Source organism: Corvus cornix, chromosome 15, assembly GCF_000738735.6.
Source record: "Corvus cornix cornix isolate S_Up_H32 chromosome 15, ASM73873v5, whole genome shotgun sequence".
NCBI classification, from domain to species: domain Eukaryota; kingdom Metazoa; phylum Chordata; class Aves; order Passeriformes; family Corvidae; genus Corvus; species Corvus cornix.
In genome coordinates this window covers 7,148,046-7,165,591 of record NC_046345.1, presented here as the reverse complement: position 1 = coordinate 7,165,591, position 17,546 = coordinate 7,148,046, and the positions used below count along the sequence as shown (strand labels likewise).

The following is a 17,546-nucleotide window of genomic DNA, read 5'->3' as shown; positions in this document are numbered from 1 at the left end:
AAAATTAAGTCTTTTTTACCATAGTCTGAGTTCCTGTTTCTTCAACACTGTAAAACTCTTCTTTTAAGTCTTTGATGGTGTGCACTTTGTTGCTGTGCACACACACAACAGCTGCAGGTATTGTGTGAGCAAGGCCTGCACTAACCAGTGAGTCACTCCTTCTCCCCACGTCCCATGCTGAACACAGGGTGACACTTTCAGCTATTCATTGGGTTTTTAATAGAAAGTGGGATAAGTCTGTATTTTTAACATGACACTTTGCTAATTAAAAAACAACCAACAAAAACACAACCATTGTTTTGCACCTTTAAAAGTGAACGTTTGGCCAAGAAAACACAATTCAAGCACTATCACTCTGATTTAAAGTGTCTCCACAGGCTCAGTGTTGAAGGGCTTTCTTCACAAAATCACAAATGATCAAATCGCTACATAAATTGCTATTTTTATCATAGCTGAAGTAATACATTGTTAGAAAAATGACCTCTTAAGTGCAGTACAACTGGACTAATGCACACTGTATAACACAGTTAAAAAAAATACTCTCCTGACTGAACCAAAACAAGATTACAAAGTGAAAGGCAAGGGTATGGTGGGTGGGTGGAGGGGTGTGTGTGGGGGTGCCTGGCTACATATACATACCAGTAACGTACATTTAAATATTAAAAAAAGAAAGCAAAGCATAATAAAGGTAAAAAGGACAAAGAACTAGTGTTAGTCTCCCTGGCTCAGTAACAAACTCTTAGCAAAAGGGCAATGCTACTGTACCACAGCTCTGAAGGACCAGGGTCGAGAACAGCAGCTGCACCCACAATTTACCCCAGCAGCTTGGCTCTAAAATGGTATTAGACAATTACGTCAGCTGATCAATTTCTCCAGAATGATAAAGATGTAATTTACATTAAATTATTTAAAACCCCAAAACCAACCAGCAAGAAAAGAAGCCAGTCTCAAACCTTTTAAAGTAAAACTGGGGGTATGTGGGGACCTTAAAATATTTTGAAACCATGGAGCCTGCTGAATAAAAAAAAAAAAACAAAAAATCCTTATGAAAAAGTCAGTTAAAATACTTGGTAACAGCAGCTTATGTTTGTGGTTCTGTTTTTTTGTTTGTGTTTTTTGTTTTTTTGTTTTTTTTTTAAAAGATGTTTAAGTACAACACCCCCCAAGCCCCTGGTACTTGTCTAGAATATGACTGAATGAGAAGCATTTATGTAAAATTGCTCCTCCTAATGTCCAGCTCCATGGCACTAGGCTCGATTTTAACAAAAGAGCAGAATAAGCCTTTTTTTGGTTTTTTTTTAAGAATAATTTCTAAAAGAGGAGTCTCTCCCCCAGTGGAGAGCTATCGCACCAAATAATCCAACTTAGAGACATTAAAAGACATCCTGTTCAGAAAGCCCAGAGAAAAACTGTATTTTATCTGCCCATAATAAGTGGATGCCACTTTTTTTTTTAAACTTCTAAAAGAACAAAAATTTAATTAAAAAAATATATTACAAAAGGCACTACTGAGCTTGCAAAAGCATTAAGTGCAGTGTTTTAGGTTAGTACCAGTCACGAACCTATGAGGGTGCACAGTTTGTGTAGGAACAGTCACTGCCGTGTGAGCAGCCCCAGGGTCTGGAATGGCCCCGGGACTGGTGGGACCCTGGGGGAGGCTGGGCTGGCCCCTCCTGCCTCCCACCTGTGTTTGCTGAACTTGGTGCCCTTCCCTTCCAGCCCTGCGAAGTGGCTCCAAGCTCTCACTCACCATGTGGCACAGCCCTGCAGAGCTTCATTTTCTGATCAGATTTATCTTCGAACAGTAAATAGGTCTTCTTTCTTTCTTTTTCTTTTTTTTTTTTTTTTAACCTAGAGAGCTCTGTTTCTGGAAGCCTTTCATGCAACATTACAACTACTAGGCTTCATAAGGAAAACTCTCTGGAGTTTTGAAAAGCTTTCTTATTCTCAGCATCACGCTGTCAAAACAAGTCATTCTTACAGAAGGCTGAAGAATAAAATTATTGACTGCTGTAACAAAAACTCATTACCACGTCCACACTAGAGACATAGTAAAAGCTCAGATTCCATAAAAATATTTTTAGTCCTTAGTCCTTGCTCTTTACAGCTGGGAAATAGCCACCTCCTGGGCCACTGGCTACCATGCTAACATATTACAAACTAGACCATTAAGTTAAGGTATCTTGCTGGTAAATCTGCTGAGATTATTGCTGATGTGCTTTTGTGTAATAACTATTGAAATCTGCTAGTGTTAACAGCTTCTCTGGGGGAAATAAACAGCTAAAGTTTTTTTCCTTAAATCTTCACACTACCACTTAAAGGAATCCCAGTAGTTTCTACAGTGCCCCGTTTCTAATGCACTTGGTAGATCATGGTGTCTGTAACAGCCTCAGAACAAGCAGAGCCTCAAGGGTCTCATGCAAATCTGTGCACACACACACACGGACAGACAGGTGAGTGTGGGTGTGGGTATCAACTAACCAGCCCAGCTGGCTGTAAACACTCTGCTTATGCACAGGGTTTCACAGCCCTCCTCCACACTGCAAAGCATCCTTGCATTCCCAGGCAGGTTTTAGGCTTTTGACTCTGAGCATTGCCCCTGAAAGCAGGAGAATGTTTCACTTCCTGCCATCGATTTCCTCTCCCGTGTTCTATTTGCTGATGATGCGTTTCCTCAACTATCCAAGGTAAAGAAAGGCAGTTGAGGGCTGTGTGTTCATTACAATGAGGATAAGTAGTGACAGCAAATACCACCATTGCTAGGGGACAGTTCAGCCCACCGTGGTACTGGCAACAAGGGTTAATTCAGAGCTACTGGACAACTGCACTGTCACGAACTTCTTGCATGTCACCAGTAATAATCTACCTCGTATATGGCATTAAGACATATATTCCATTTTTTAAACATACAGTTGTCCTCAATTGAGGAAAAATAAATAGCCAAGTAAAACCTCATGTCACTTTAGTAACATTGTAGTTTTTCCTCCACTCTAACAATGAAAACAGCTCTCAAGTCCCAGGATGATGAGTTGTATTTTAGTGGGCAGGAGGCTCTGAGAAATAGCGCAGGACACAGGCGGGGCTGTAGCGCCCAGGGCTCCCAGGCTCTGGAGGGAACGAGGCGGCACTGCCGTGTTTTCCCGGACTTCCTGGTATGGGACTGTTTCTTCCTGAATTAGGATACACTGAAGCATTTGGAAGGCCAGCAGCAATGGTTTGGGACCGGAATCTTGCCTTCAGTGCTGGACTTGGCCAACTGAAAGAAACCAGAAGTTACTGTGCACTTTTTAAAGGAAACTGCAATAAAGAGAGCAGCACTTTAACTCAGAATCACTTTAGATCTCAGAACCAATGCACCAGCTGAGAAAAATCCTATCTGGTAAGAGACAGGCCTGGAAGACTGAAAGGAATAGGAAGAGCAGGAAATATTTTATGTAGACGTGTTGCCCCTATCAAGAAGACATCGTTTCTTTCAAAATGGCCATGAAGACATACACTGTCCTTCACATGAACAGTTCCTCTGAACTGGGGTAATAAAGACTAAAAATAAAAACAGTAATAAAAAGATGCCTAAAGACATTAAATTCACCTTAACATGCCTCTGCACAACCTAAGGCAACACAGCATTCCTGCACTGCATCAACAACAGGGATAAATTAGAAACCAACAGCACAACTACCACTGAGTCCAGTGAAGGATCCAAGTACCCAATCAGTGAAGTGAGTCGTTGGCCAGGAGGAAAATACTCATGTCTGATTTGTCTGTGGAGACATGCTCAAGTTACTTGGAACAGCAGTGGAATGGAAGGAACATGACGGCAGCACCAGGAAACTCCTTATCAATAGACACCAGCCCAAAAGGCTTTGGTGATTAACTTCAGAAAACAGTTAATTCTGCTGAATATTTAAAATATGGGTTTGTGGGCAACACGACCTGAAATTCTGCTATTCAAGCTAAAAATGTATCCCAACTCCTGTGATTGAATTTGCAGCAATACCTTTGCCTGTCAGACGAGGAGTAGGACTGCACCGTGTGTTTCCATTTGTAAATCATTGGGTATTTCTGGGGATCAATCTCTGCTCCTTCTATAGCTGCTAAGACATCACCATCCAGCTTCGAGGGCTGCTCCCTAGAATGGAAACAGAACTAGATGAAAAGAGAACGACGTATTTGTTCAGGCCATAAAACAATTCCAAAACACTTTAGTTTTTATATAAGCAAAGAGATTCCCTGTGCAAGTAAGAGTTTAGAAAAACAATTCTTACCCAAGCAGGAATAACTTTAAATTGTCATTTGTGGGTGAAGTCTTCAAAAGAAACTTCTGGGAAGAAAGTTCTTGACGTTGTTGTGCCTCCTTAATCTGAATTCCAGATTCCCTGGACACTCTCTCCTTATCTAATGATATTTTGTGGTCTGTCCTTAACTTGGTCTCTCCAGGTTTTCCTGTAACTCTCGGCTCAGAAGAACTTGCCAGTGACGCTGCATAGCAGGTCTTGTCCAGAATTCCCTCATTCTCAGTTTTTTCAATGATTTTATGAGATACTCCTGCAACCTCTTGCTCTTGGAACGACAGGCTTTCAAATTCTGACATCAAATTGGAAACAGGTGACATGAGGCATTCTGACCCATCATGCAGCTGCTTTCTGTCACTGATGATCCTTTCACTGGACACAGGACTGCAAAACCCATTTTTGCTGGAAGCAGCTCCCTTCTCATAGTGCCGGGGGTGAGCTGAGGTCTCTATGATGTTTCCTGCACACTCCATGGACAGGATATCACACTCAGCATCTCCAATGGCATCAATGCTGGGCTCCCTGGACACAAGAGAGGGGCTGATATTTCGTGCTGCATTTTGTCTGTTTTTAATTTCTTCTAAGCTCATGTCATCATCATCCTCATCTAAAAATGCTCCAACAGAAATGGAATTGCAGGACTTTTTACTTTTACCTGTAAATAATTTTAACAAGAGCAACACATAAAAAGACTTTAAACAGAATGTCAAGTACATAAACCAGGAACAAATACACAATCTTTATGCCTAATTCTATTTCCTGAAGATGTCTCTGAATTTATGTAAAGCATGAACTAACCTGACTAAAGCTACAAATCCAAAATGCACACATGGCCAGCAGTGGTCTAAGGTATAAAGGCTTTCCTTGGTTTTGCTTCTTGTGTCTTTCACAGTTGTAAAGAATTATTCTTTTATTTTTAAAAGTTATTTATTCCATATCTGTGGATTACAAAATTCTATACTTTAAGATGAATTCCCAAATGCTCTGAGTGAAAACATACTGCAGATAGAGGTTTTCTTATAGGGATTTCGTTTGGGGGCTACACTCAAATAAAGTACTTCACATGAAAGATAAAGACTGCACTTCTACATTCACAGTGGCTCCTTTTTTGGCACTGTAATCAGACTGGACAAGAGATGAGTAACAGCAACCACAACAGGTGAACACTGCTTCCCCTGGGCACCAAGCTTTTCCTCTCCCTCTTCTCCCCAGGTAAAACCCATTGTTTGCAGCATTTGCCCTTCTCTTACCAGAGGGATGTGGACTTTTATATCTATTGCAGGTTTCATTTTCCCCTGTTTCTGGCTGAGCCTTTTCGCTCATTTCACGATGACTCAGGTACTCTTCTAGTTTTCGCAGCCCCTCCTGGGAAGACAGATCAACAAAACAGCCCAGAAATTCCCAGTATTCAACCCACGGGAACCCCAGTTCATGAGCTAACTCCCTGCAATAAATAAAATAAAACGAATCATTTGTGAAGACATAAATATTAGTTTGACAATAACTTTTCTGATCACATTTTAACAGCCAAACGTGCAACCAGGCAACACAATCCCACAACAATCAACAGTCTGCAAAAGCACAGACACATCCTTAGCAAAGTATCACCTCATTTGTTCTAGAGCATTTTTCACATTTAATCTACTATTTTAACAGCAGCATAAACATTGCTATCTTTAAGCTGATTGTATCTAGACATTAGATAGACAAGAATCGCCACTGATAGTGCATTCAACAGCTTTTTCCTATTTGGGAGAGGTAGGAGGAAGTGAGGGATTATTTTAAAGAATGAAATGCAGTCAGCTTTTAACGAAGTATTTTTTTCCGTATGTTGCTGACAGAAGGTATTTTAACTGCAAGGACACACCACACACACAGAGCTTTTATAAGCAACACATTTGTATTAGGGTTATTTCATTCTGCTCCCTTTTAACAATCCCTCACTTTCACAGAACAAACAGGCTATGCATTATTTTAGATCTGCCAAATGAGGCAAGCAAATGTCTGTGAAAAGCATTCCATACATACCATCAATAATAGCTAAAATATCTTTATTGCCAAGGCTAAGAAAGCCAGGTCTCACATTTTAGCTATCTTGTTTACACAAAAATACAGTAAAAATCCAACTGCAAAACACTTCATTAAATATTTCTGCAGTAGCTTTTGCCCCAAGATATTGTGCAGTAATAACTGTACTCTCAGCACAGTCTTTTGCTTTTACATGCTCTATTATTAATTTTTTATATTGACATCTTTTAGATACCTTCCAACTCTTTCAACACCTCTCTCCAGATCAGATTTCCTGACATTGTGAAAGAAGCCAGCTCTCTCTCGAGGTGGAGTCTTCCACAGCCTGCGAAATTCTTCAGCCTTTAAAAAACAGAAATAAATTAAAAAACCACCCCCCACAATATGAACTAACTCTGTGCTGGCTACATGTCTACCTACAGGTCTAGAAGATGTTCAGCTGTTTGCTGTCCACAGGTGTTGCTCAACTCCAGCTATGAAGGATCTCACACTGGATCTAAAGTTACTCCTTTCACTACTGGTGGTTACTTTTATCTCTGAAGTGCTCATGAAAGAGAAGGACCCTAATGTACAACCATCTGAAAATCAACTGCATAGACACCACATCTGCCTGGTTTTAATTTGTGTGCAGCAGGAAACAGAAGTATCTTGTGATTTTGCCATGTCATTTTATTTAATTACAAATGCGTCCTGGTCATTGTTTTCTAGGATGCAAAGGGGATATTTTTATATGCACAGACTTGCTACAGTTATTAGAATAAATTCTTGCTGTCTATTTTGAATTTGGAATGCCTCAAGGGAAATTCTTTGCAAAATCCCACCCTTCTTGACTTTATATGACAAAGATCACAGTGACTAAGAACTACATTCAGACATTAAAATACCTGTCAGCAATCAAAATTATGAACTGTTTACACTGTAGATAGTATTTTTCAGAGTATAAATGATATTTAAATTTCTGTCAGTTGAACAGAAAACTGATCAAGAACACTAAGAAGAAAAAGCACTAGCATTTTGGTAAAATTGAGTCTTAAAGAATGCAACCATCAGATGACACAAAGTCCTCCACTGCATTTATTCACTGTTTCTAAAGCTGTCGTACCTGCACCATGTTCATACTAAACAAATGAGTCAAACAAACACCAGTAAGTCTGGAATATATTTAACAGGTATCTAAGCATTCCTACTGAAAACTGAAGATTTTGCTTTTCCACTACCATCAATACATTTCCAAAACCATCCCAACACCTACTATTTGGTTGTCAATTTTTCCATCTAGAAAAATATATTAATGTTAATTCAACAAGCAGAGGTTAAACTGCTTCTAACATCCAGTGGCAACATCTAGAAATGAGATAAATTTATAGTTAAGATTTTTTTAAACTGATTCATAGCTGCCTTGAAAGGCTTTGCTTCAGGTTAGAAAGTTACAGTAATCATCTGTAAGAAATAAAGGCTTGCCAGAGGTGCTCTTTGAATAGATTCCAAGAGGAAAAAGAAAACAATATTCGACTGAACTTCTACTCTTATTTACACCGCATTTCTGTTTTCGGCAATAAAAAAATATTTACAAGTTTCTGTGCTTCTCCGTGGAGAAAGATTCATCTCCTCAGCAAAGAGAAAGCCACAATCTGTGCCAGGAGCAAGCTACACCACACAAGGAACCCTGTGGGGATCTTCTTCATCCATAAAAAGGAGAAGCATAGGCATTAGAGTCACATGAAGTTCTCTCCTTACCTTTGAGGGGCTCATGGGGCCTGCAAAAGCTCTTATGGACAACACTGGGTCTTTGGGGCTGCCAGGGTATTTAGACCAAGTTCTCTGGGGGCCATCGTCCGTCTGATCGGGCGACCACGGCGCGCCAATGACCGGAGCTGAGGAATTGTCTTCTGCTCTCAGGAGAGGTACATAATAGCGACCTAAAAGAAATCATACAAAGCTTTCTCATTAAGTTTATGTTACATCAGCCTGCTGCTTCTTCCTGGACCATCAGTGCACCTGTACACTGAACCATCTGACTTTACTTCACGAGTAAAACTCCTTGTAATTCAAACTAACTGCTTTAGTGATTACAGATCACATTTTAGTGCAGGTTCCCTTCTCTTTCAAACACAAAACCACCTGCAATGATTCATAGAGCCCTTCCCTCAAGGTCTTTAACAAATTTCACAGCCTCCTTTTGCAAATGCTTCAACACACACATGACAAAACAGAGAAAGTTCTATGTCAAGGAAACTACAAAATTACAGGACTTCCCAGCATGTCAGATACACCTCTTGCCCTGCAAAGGGTTTTTGTTTCTTTTAGATTAAACACTCTGCTCCAGGCTTGCTGAATCAGGGCCTTGCCTACGTTACACAGCCATGAGGGCAACCTTGTGATGCATATATTAACAGTTCTGACTGTAATTTAAAAGACAAAAAGTTTTCTGTCCCTGATCAGTTTTAGAGTTTCCCTTTGGTTTTTACAGCACTGTACAGCAGCATCACTTAGGAACTGAAATGCTACAGAAAGCAAACAGAATAGAAGACAGTGAAGAGCCAAAATACACGCCTGACATAGTACAAAATTCTGCATACAGACCTTTCAAGTACTCTCTTAGCTTTTCTTTCAGTTCTGCAGATTTATTCTTGCTTCTTTCACAAACTACCTGTAAATACAATTTTAATTGTTAGTACAGCCTAAGAACTTCAGTTCCAAATCAACTCCAATGTGTCTTCTTCCTGAACAATCACATTACTGGCCCCTACTCATCTCACCCAGTACTTTCAATTCATAGTAGTGCAACTAAAATACATCCAACTCCATACAGTGAAAACTTTTCCACAGACACAATCAGCATAAAATATTTTTAAAATTATACAGAATTTACTCTTTAATCATGACACTAGCACCTTACTACAAACCTTCTATCTATATTAGTCAGTAATGCTTGAATATGAAAAATACTGATCAGGATAACATTTTTGGGTTTGCTGTGGACATGGAGAGACTTACTTCTGCTGGAGTTTGATCATATTTGTTTCTTGGATTTTTTACAATGGCTGGGTGTGAGGTAAGCACATTAACAACATCCAAATTCCCAAACTTGCAGGCAAAATGCAATGGAGTATCAAACCACTGCAGTGGGAAAAAGGGAAAAATTCACATGCACTTAGAAAGATGATAAAGTCAGTACCACACATTTAATTTTGAGACTGAGGAAAGTAAATATGTGTCATGACTAATTATCCGAGCTCTTAACAAATATTCTCCCACCATAGTGCAGAATAATGACTACCAAAACCCACAGAACTAATGGACAGCTCACCTTCTGTTCTCTGTCAGTCTCCCTTACACATCATTAACCCCTTCCAGTTGTTTCCATAATAATAAAATAATAATAAAAAAATAATAATAACAATAATAACCAGGTAGCCCCCCCAATCTTACCATTTTATCTGGAGTGTTCAGGTAAAGGTCAACAATATATTGGATGCGTTTCTTCAACATGACATCATTATCATCTGGGTACATCAGCCGCATAAATTCTGGATTTTCCAGAGTGTCCAGCAATAACTGGCAGATAGCAGGCTGATTCTCCTTGGCAGCAACATGCATGACATTGTACCTACACCCTTCCTGGAAAAGAAAGACCAACATTAGAATGAACCCCAATCTAAACAGCTCTCTTACACCTATCGATGTAACTGATTTAACTGCGAAAATACAAGGGTTCCCACACTGAGTGTTATACTAATATTTTTGTAAAGCCTTCTCTTTACACCCACATTATTCTTATAATTAATGAAATTATTCTTGTACTCAGCTATAGTCTTCATTCCAGGAAAGAATGTGGCAAAAAAGGTATAATAAAATATCAAGCAATAAAGGGAGGTAGGAAGTTCAGTTTATAAGAGGAGCAGGAAAATGGGTGTAGATAGATATAAAACATTCAAACGCTTTGCTGTATGACAAAAAATTTCAACAGCTCCACAAAGCTGGTCTGATACAAGTTGAAGTAAGATTGTCAGTGTTTGCTAAATGGCACCTTATACATGGTTTTAGAATTTAATAGGGGTGCTTAGGTAAGCAATGCTCTAGGAACACCTAACTACAGCTTAGGCCCTACCCTGGTCTTTACAATTAGTCTGTTTTTAAAAAGATTCCAATTATTTGGAGGAGACCAAAGAATAAAAAGACAAGACTATTCTTGCACTACTGAATAAAACTATTCTTCCCTGAAGAACTGCACACTCAGTTCCTTTAGCTCCGCTGGAGCTAAGGAGCTCTCAGGGTGACTTACAGAGAAGTGCCCCAGCTGCTGTCAATAAACACTGAGAAACCCTGAGCTGGGTGGAACAAGGTGTCTTGAAGGAGGAGCAGGAAACATCACTCCTTCCACTTCTGCTTTCAGGCCCCAAAACTAAACCAGAACCTGGATTTCCTGTTTCCTTGCTGTTTTTTTACCTGTACGATCGTAGGGTTGTCTCCTGACCCGATCAGGTAACGAGGGTTACTCCAAATAAGTTCTGAAAATGTTGCTGTGTCTCCTTTCTCGACAGCTTTCCGAAGCTTAGCTGTGAGATCCTGAGTCCGTGGACTTTTGTAGCTGTTGGCTCTCTCCTTATTCACAGTCTCACTCTCAGGGGAGCACAAGCCATCTATCAAAACACAAACCACTCCTTTCTAGATACATTCTTTCCAGTGATCACCATTTTCACATGCTAGCCATGGAAATTATGCTTTTCATCTAAACCATGTATTAATTTTGCATCTTTAATATACAGGAGTAAGGAAACTAAACTCAATAACAAGACATTTAAATACACCAGTAATTAGTAATAGGGAGGGAGAGGAAAATGATTAATCATCTTGTAAAACCATTTCAGACTTTAATAGGGACTGGTAAACTTTGTAATTACCAGTCTGCTCCCATCCAAACTTAAAAGCAAAATTCAGCAAGAAACAACAATTTTCTGATTATTAAAATTGCTTCTGCAGTTCTGTGACTCCTGAATCCCTTTAATCTAGCAGCTGGGACACTGTGAAATATGATCAGTGCTTAACATTTTATTTTTGAACTTAAAAATTTACTTAACAATTGAGTACAGTTTTAATATACTGTGCAATTTTATCAGCTTCTTACTAAACCTGAATATCCTGAAGTCCATGAGTAAAATCAAATCCTAACAAATATGACCATGGACTACTAAGCAGGGTATCCATGCAGACCATTACCTACATTACAGCCTTAAAAAAGTAACAATGCTATTTTACATTTAAAACATTTTCCACATTTTAAACATTTTTACACTTAAAGTTCTTTTAAACTTCAGTTCATTCAATGCTCCACCCTTGGAATTTTTTCTGTTATTAGTATATTGATAAGGCAGCTGTTGCTTGTTCTCTCACCAAAAATAATAATAAAAAAAATTAACGCTGTCTATTGCAACTACTGTACATAGATGAAGTTCCCCACTTACCTCTGTTAAATGATCCCATTTTCACTGGAGACAAACATAAAGAGGACTTGCCTGGAGATGGGAAATAATCACAGATTCCCTTAGCAAATTTCTCAGCATCCTCTCTTTTTGTAAAAGCTTTAAAACGGGAACCCTTAATCATCTTAACAGCCTGGAGAGCTTCCTTCCTATCTTCATACACATGTATTCTCTCTGCAACAAAGAACAAACAAAACTACGTTATTTCAACAATCTCAGATTTCAACTCCTAGAAGAAGAGTACAGAATTCCTAGACTATCATTCCAGCTTTGGTCTCAGACTGTTTCTCTTCCACACATGGCATAAGGATCAAAAGTCCTTTTAAATCCTGTCTCTGGAAACTGAGTAGGAGCCTCCCACACACTGCAGGTAATGTCAGGTGAGACATGTACAGGGCTCAGCCATTTCTATCAATCAATACCTGAGCACCCCCTTTAATGGACAGGCCAGCTTCAACAAGCATTTCACTTCCAGATGGGAAAGCAAACTCACAGCTTATTCACCCTGCATTACTTTTGATGTTCTCTTGTTCAGAAAGACCGAATTTGTAAGTGATCCACTATCACAACTTTAAGATCTTTACAGAGAACCTTAGATAATAAACAAATTTTTCTCCTTCTCCTTTTAATGATATTGCTCAGATAAGGGTATCTTAATGTACTTTTTCTTAGTAAGAATTCTTACTACTGTCTCACAGTAAATGATCCTCTGTGCATTACTCTACTGCCAGAAACAGAAAAAGTGAAAACTTTTAGAACAGATCATTAAAGCTTCAACTGATGACAGTATAAATATTCTTTTGATTGTTTATTTAGAGGATTACTTTTTATTCTTGAGAGGGATTAAAGGCACAGAAGGGGTCCAAGAGTAGCAACAGGAAATCATTTTCTTCATCTGAGCTACATCAGGTAGAGGATCTTCATGTGCAGGAACTATAATGGCAGAACACCTGGGATGTCTTATAACTGTGTTGCTTTGCCTCAGAAAATCAAATAAATACTATTTACAGGAACAAAGAAATACTTCAAGCAATGCTTACATACTAATGCAGTGGTGTTTGTAACACCTGCTACATAAACGAGGTCTGCTCAGACACAACTGTAAAATAAATGCCTGTCATTGGAAATAAGGGCAGTGAGTATTTACCATTCCTTGCCAATATGTCATCATAAACTGGGCAAACACCATAGAATAGTGGAGGATCTCTGGACGGTGTCTGAGCAGCGATTTGTGAATCAGCACCACAGGCTGGAGCTGCACAGTTCACGTGTGTCACAGCATCTTCCTCTGGAGGGTTCAGACCCACACAGTACCCAAAGTCTGCCTCCTCAGAAGCGCTTCCATGGCTGTTGTGATTCACTGGGACATTTCCAGCAGTCTCCTCTGGCACAGCAGACCCTTCTTCCTCCAGGGCTCCTTGCTGCTCCAACAGTGCCTGAGCCAATTTTTTTTCAAAAATAAACCTCGTAGTTGCAGTAATGGGCCCACATTTCAGTCCTGCTCTCATAATCTCTTCTCTAAGTTCATCATGGCTCAGCTTCTTCAATCGGGATAATATAGTATCCATTGTTATTTCACCTACAGGAAAGGCAGAAAAGGAGATGTAACAAACACAACTTTTCTCCTGCTATTTAAATGGTATATTAAAGCCAAGGAAAAAAGTGCCTCTTAACAATTTCTTGGAATTCTGAAGAGATTCTTGCAGTGCAGAGAAGACAAAATATTTTTCAATTCAATGTGTTAGGCATGTTTTTAAGCTACCAGACCTACACCAAGTTTATTTCCTCCTCTCTCAACTACTTAAAAGAATATTTACAGCTTACATTTTATTCTTGTTCATCCTTTTTCAATTTCTTCTGCAGTGAAAATTCAATCCAGAGCATTTAATCATTAAAGTTTATGACAGGCTGAGAAATATTTGATTCCTGACAAGAAAGGCACAGTCTGTGTGTGCACTGCAATACATGGACATGAGCACTAGTCAGCCCCAAGGAAAGGGGCTGCACCTCCAGCTAAAGGCACAGAACTATTTCTAGTATTTCCTTAGGACTTTCCTTAGACAGAAGCCTAAGGCACAGTGCAGAAACCAGAGCAGGCTTTCTCTGGCTGTGATGAAAGGCTGGAAATATGTACACAACATGTTGTTTCCCAGGCCTGTTTCGAAAGCAAACAGCCAGAAAACAAAAACAACTCATCTTCAGATCTCCCTCTCCAACAAGAAACTGGAGCTGGGAGAATTTCTCCATTTCCAAAGGAATATCCTTCTCTCTGCTAGGATCCAATTCCCTCAGCTCACATCCCTCCATGTAATCCACACTGGTCAGCGAGAAGATACTAAAACCAAACTGATGCCAACACAAATTCCTTGCTGTGAAAAATACAACTGAAAAATACAGGATTTGGGCAGCTCAAGAATGTACAAAGCTTTCACATTACTTCATCAGGTACTGCAACCATGTACCTCCACAGAGGCTGTGACTCTCCTGGCACACACTGCTCAGGAAGGGAAGCTCCAGACAGAAATGATTCAACTGGGCTGTTCCCTCAGCTTGCCTTCACTCATGCCTTACACTGCCCCTTCCTCCACTGCTGAGCCATTTCATGGGTTCTACTGCTTTGGACAGGGGTGTATGGCAGTTCTAGTACTTTCTTTTCAATTTTGGGTTTCATCCTCACATAATGAAATTTAAGACTACTTTTCATATAGTCAAAAAACCCAAATGCACACAGTTAAGTTTTTGTCATTTCCAACCACAGTCAATATAGAGCCAAGTAAAAGTTTCACTGCAATCTGATTCAGAACAAACGCATTCCTAGTATCAGGAAATCCTATGAAAATGTACTTAATGCCAAACTTAAACAGTCTTTCAATTATTACAAGTCAACAGTCATGTGAGTTTGAGGGTTGTTTCCTTGGAGGGACATTTCCTTTGAGAGCTGTCTCTTTTTTATGAATGTCTTATTTTGAATGTCTGTGCTTAGAGAGCAAAACTCAGCCCCTCAACATTTCACAAGTATTAAATGGAACCTCGGTGAAACAATGGGATATGAGAGTATTTCCAAGTCCAAAAACCCACCAAACAGCAGCAGAGCCACAGCTGATGCTGCTGAGCCACTTCCCCAAAGTACTGTAGTTCCCTTGAGATTCCTGAGCCTCTAAGCAACCTCACTGTTTCGATTATCTGACTTGCCCACAAGATTGCAAAGACAGATGTGAAAGATCCTCTCACTTGTTTTCAATCCTTAATCACCTGGTTTTTTAAATAAATTTGATACCAATGTGTTTTAATCAAGGGATGCAGCCCTAAGGGCAATTAAAATATCCAAACTTGCTATTCTAAGGATTTTCCTTTTGAGACTGAGTAACTGTAAAATCACAAGAAAGATGAAAACTCAGGGGTGAGAAAGTTCATTGCAAAAACACCTCAATGAAAACACTTTGAAGAGTCAACATAATGCCTTAAAGAATTAACTGAGAACTGCTCCTATTTTTAGGGCTCAGAACTAGCACAATGATTCGGCAGAAGAGCAGACTTTTACATATATATAATTCATGTATGGAGAGCAGACAGGAACACACAAAAATCCTTCCTCCCTTGTGGTTAAGAAAAAAATGCCATGAAGGAGTGATTTCTCTGGTTTCCTATGTTTTGACAGAACATGGTACCTAAAACTTAGTGGTCAAAATTTTGTCTATTTAAAAAAAAAATTTATTTATTTTGTGTGCCTATTACAACTCTGGCATGACTAAATCAAAATGAGATGGCAAAGCAGATCAACAGTGAAGCATCAGGTTTAAGATCTGCTGTTAGGATGAAGAGTTTTCTACAGTGAGTTTGGCGTGGAAATAGGGAAAACACTGTTGGAATGAAAAAACAGAACTCTCACTAAATATTTGCGTTCTGACAATAAGATTTCAGCTAGCTTAGATAAGCATTACTGGTTTTTAACTTCATCACCTATTTTAATCGGTCCAAAACAAAAGGTGTGACTTGCAAACCTGAGAAACAGCAACTGCCTGGTTTGAGACAATACTTCAACCGTTTGTTACATGCAGGTGCAAAAGGAGATTATTTGAGCCGTAAAATGTATTATATAACTACAAATGATCCAGAGCACAGCCAGCACTGACGTTGCCACCTCTTCCAGTTCGGCATGTAAGGCCTTGCAAGTTACCTCTGCAAACGTGAGTAACTGCTTTAACAACAACCACATGTTTGAAGGTTCTTCCATATCAATCAAAACCTGGAAGAACGGGCAAAAATTCTATTTTCCCTTGTCTTGCTGGATCAGTAAGAAACAGGAGAATCTGCTCTGAAAAAATATTAAGACTAGACCCATGACAGAATGAATGACTGACTTCTAAGGATGGCAGTATTAACTCTACTATTCTCATTAAATCCTTCAATAAATGAGTAATGTAAGAAAATGGGCCTGGGTTTGTTGTTGTTGTTGGGCTTTTTTTCTTTTTTGGAGGCAGGAATGGAGAGTCACATCCTGTCTTTGGCTGTACTTGGCTGATAGGATTTGCATATGTTACAGCAACCGTGGCTTCGCGATCGGGTGATTTGTCTGTACCGCCTGTGGCTAAATGAGCCACCACTTACGAACTACGTGGCTGAAAGGGAAGGTTTGCAAAGCAAACTTGAAATAAGCCACGGGAAAAGAAGAAAGAGAAGGGAAAAGGTGGCAACTTCTCAGGAAAGAGAAACGCACACCTATGTCTAGACCCGGAGCGGGCGGGCAGGGCGCGGGAGGGGACGCGGGAAGCAGGGACAGGGCCGCAGGAGCGGGGCCGGGGCGGGGCGGGCGGAGCCGACTCTGCCGCCGAGCCGGAGGACGGGCGGGGCCCGGCCGTGACAAAGCGGGAAGGGGAGGCGGGGCGGCGGGGCCGGGCCCGGCGGGGCCCGCAGGCGCTGGGGCCGCGCAGAGGCGAGAAGGGCCGCGCGGCCTCCCCGGGGCGGTGCCCGGTGCCCTTCTCCCGGCCCTTCCCGCGGGGCGAGGGGCAGCGGCCACCCCCCGCCAGGCCTCCCCCGGCGAGGTCTCTCACCTGGGCGGCTCCCGCTGCAGCGCCTGCTCCCCGCGGCGAGCGGCGCCGGGACGGAGCGGGGAGCCGGGCAGGCGATGGGGGGTCGGGGAGGAGTATGGCGGGCCGCCGCCGCCGCCCGGCGGCCGCCCGGCCTCCTGTCCCGTAGCCGCAGCAGCCAACCCACGGCGCCGATGACGGCGCAGGCGGCCAGGAGCTCCCAGCACGGCCATCGGCCCCAGCCGGCTCCCCACAGCGACTCCCAGCCCCCGGCGGCCCCGACCCACCGCTCCATGCCCGGCCCGCGGCCCGCCCGCCGCGCGCCGGCTGCGCCCGCACGCCCTCAGGGACGGTACCTCCGCGGCCTCGCGGCTTCCGCCTCCTCCGCCCCGGCGCCCGCCCCGCGCCCGCCCCCGACAGTACGCAGCAGCGGCTGCCGCCCGGCGCTGACGGAGCTCCGCCGCCTCCCTGGGCCTCGCCGGTGACTGCGGCTCCGCTCGGCCGCCGCTCCCGGCAGCGGGGAAGGGCGGGGGGAGGCCGAGGGGAGCGCGGCGCCGCTGCTGCGGCGGAACCACGCGGCGGAGCTCCGCGCATCAAGCCGCGGCTGCGGGCCGGGCGGGCGGCGAGGGCGCTGCCCAAGGCCGGGACAGGCAGGCAGGGTTTGAACTGCACCCGGCCAGCACACGGTTTGCCATCAGCCCCGGGGACAGGGGACA

At 41.9% G+C, this 17,546-nt stretch overlaps 1 protein-coding gene across 1 annotated transcript; it reads right to left on the bottom strand.

Annotated features, from left to right (window-relative positions):
• Positions 1 to 1,826: 1,826 nt before the first annotated feature.
• ANKLE2 (ankyrin repeat and LEM domain containing 2) lies at positions 1,827 to 17,125 on the bottom strand. The gene is made up of 13 exons (XM_039560846.1): positions 16,855 to 17,125; positions 12,951 to 13,382; positions 11,786 to 11,977; positions 10,770 to 10,963; positions 9,753 to 9,941; positions 9,318 to 9,440; positions 8,904 to 8,970; positions 8,058 to 8,239; positions 6,556 to 6,662; positions 5,543 to 5,736; positions 4,266 to 4,947; positions 3,998 to 4,129; positions 1,827 to 3,256 (listed from the first exon to the last, which is right to left on the bottom strand). The coding sequence occupies exons 1-13, from the start codon at positions 17,123 to 17,125 to the stop codon at positions 3,037 to 3,039; spliced, it is 2,985 nt and encodes a 994-aa protein (XP_039416780.1). The 3' UTR covers positions 1,827 to 3,036.
• Positions 17,126 to 17,546: the final 421 nt, after the last annotated feature.

What these genes read in the sequence shown, in the direction of transcription:
- ANKLE2 (XM_039560846.1), bottom strand. Translation starts at nt 17,125, where the DNA reads ATGGAGCGGTGGGTCGGGGCCGCCGGGGGCTGGGAGTCGCTGTGGGGA. An exon ending in TAAAAGTCCACATCCCTCTG is followed by an intron (nt 4,948 to 5,542) that starts GTAAGAGAAGGG and finishes AATTATTTACAG; the next exon opens with GTAAAAGTAAAAAGTCCTGC. An exon ending in TTAAAGTTATTCCTGCTTGG is followed by an intron (nt 4,130 to 4,265) that starts GTAAGAATTGTT and finishes TTTCCATTCTAG; the next exon opens with GGAGCAGCCCTCGAAGCTGG.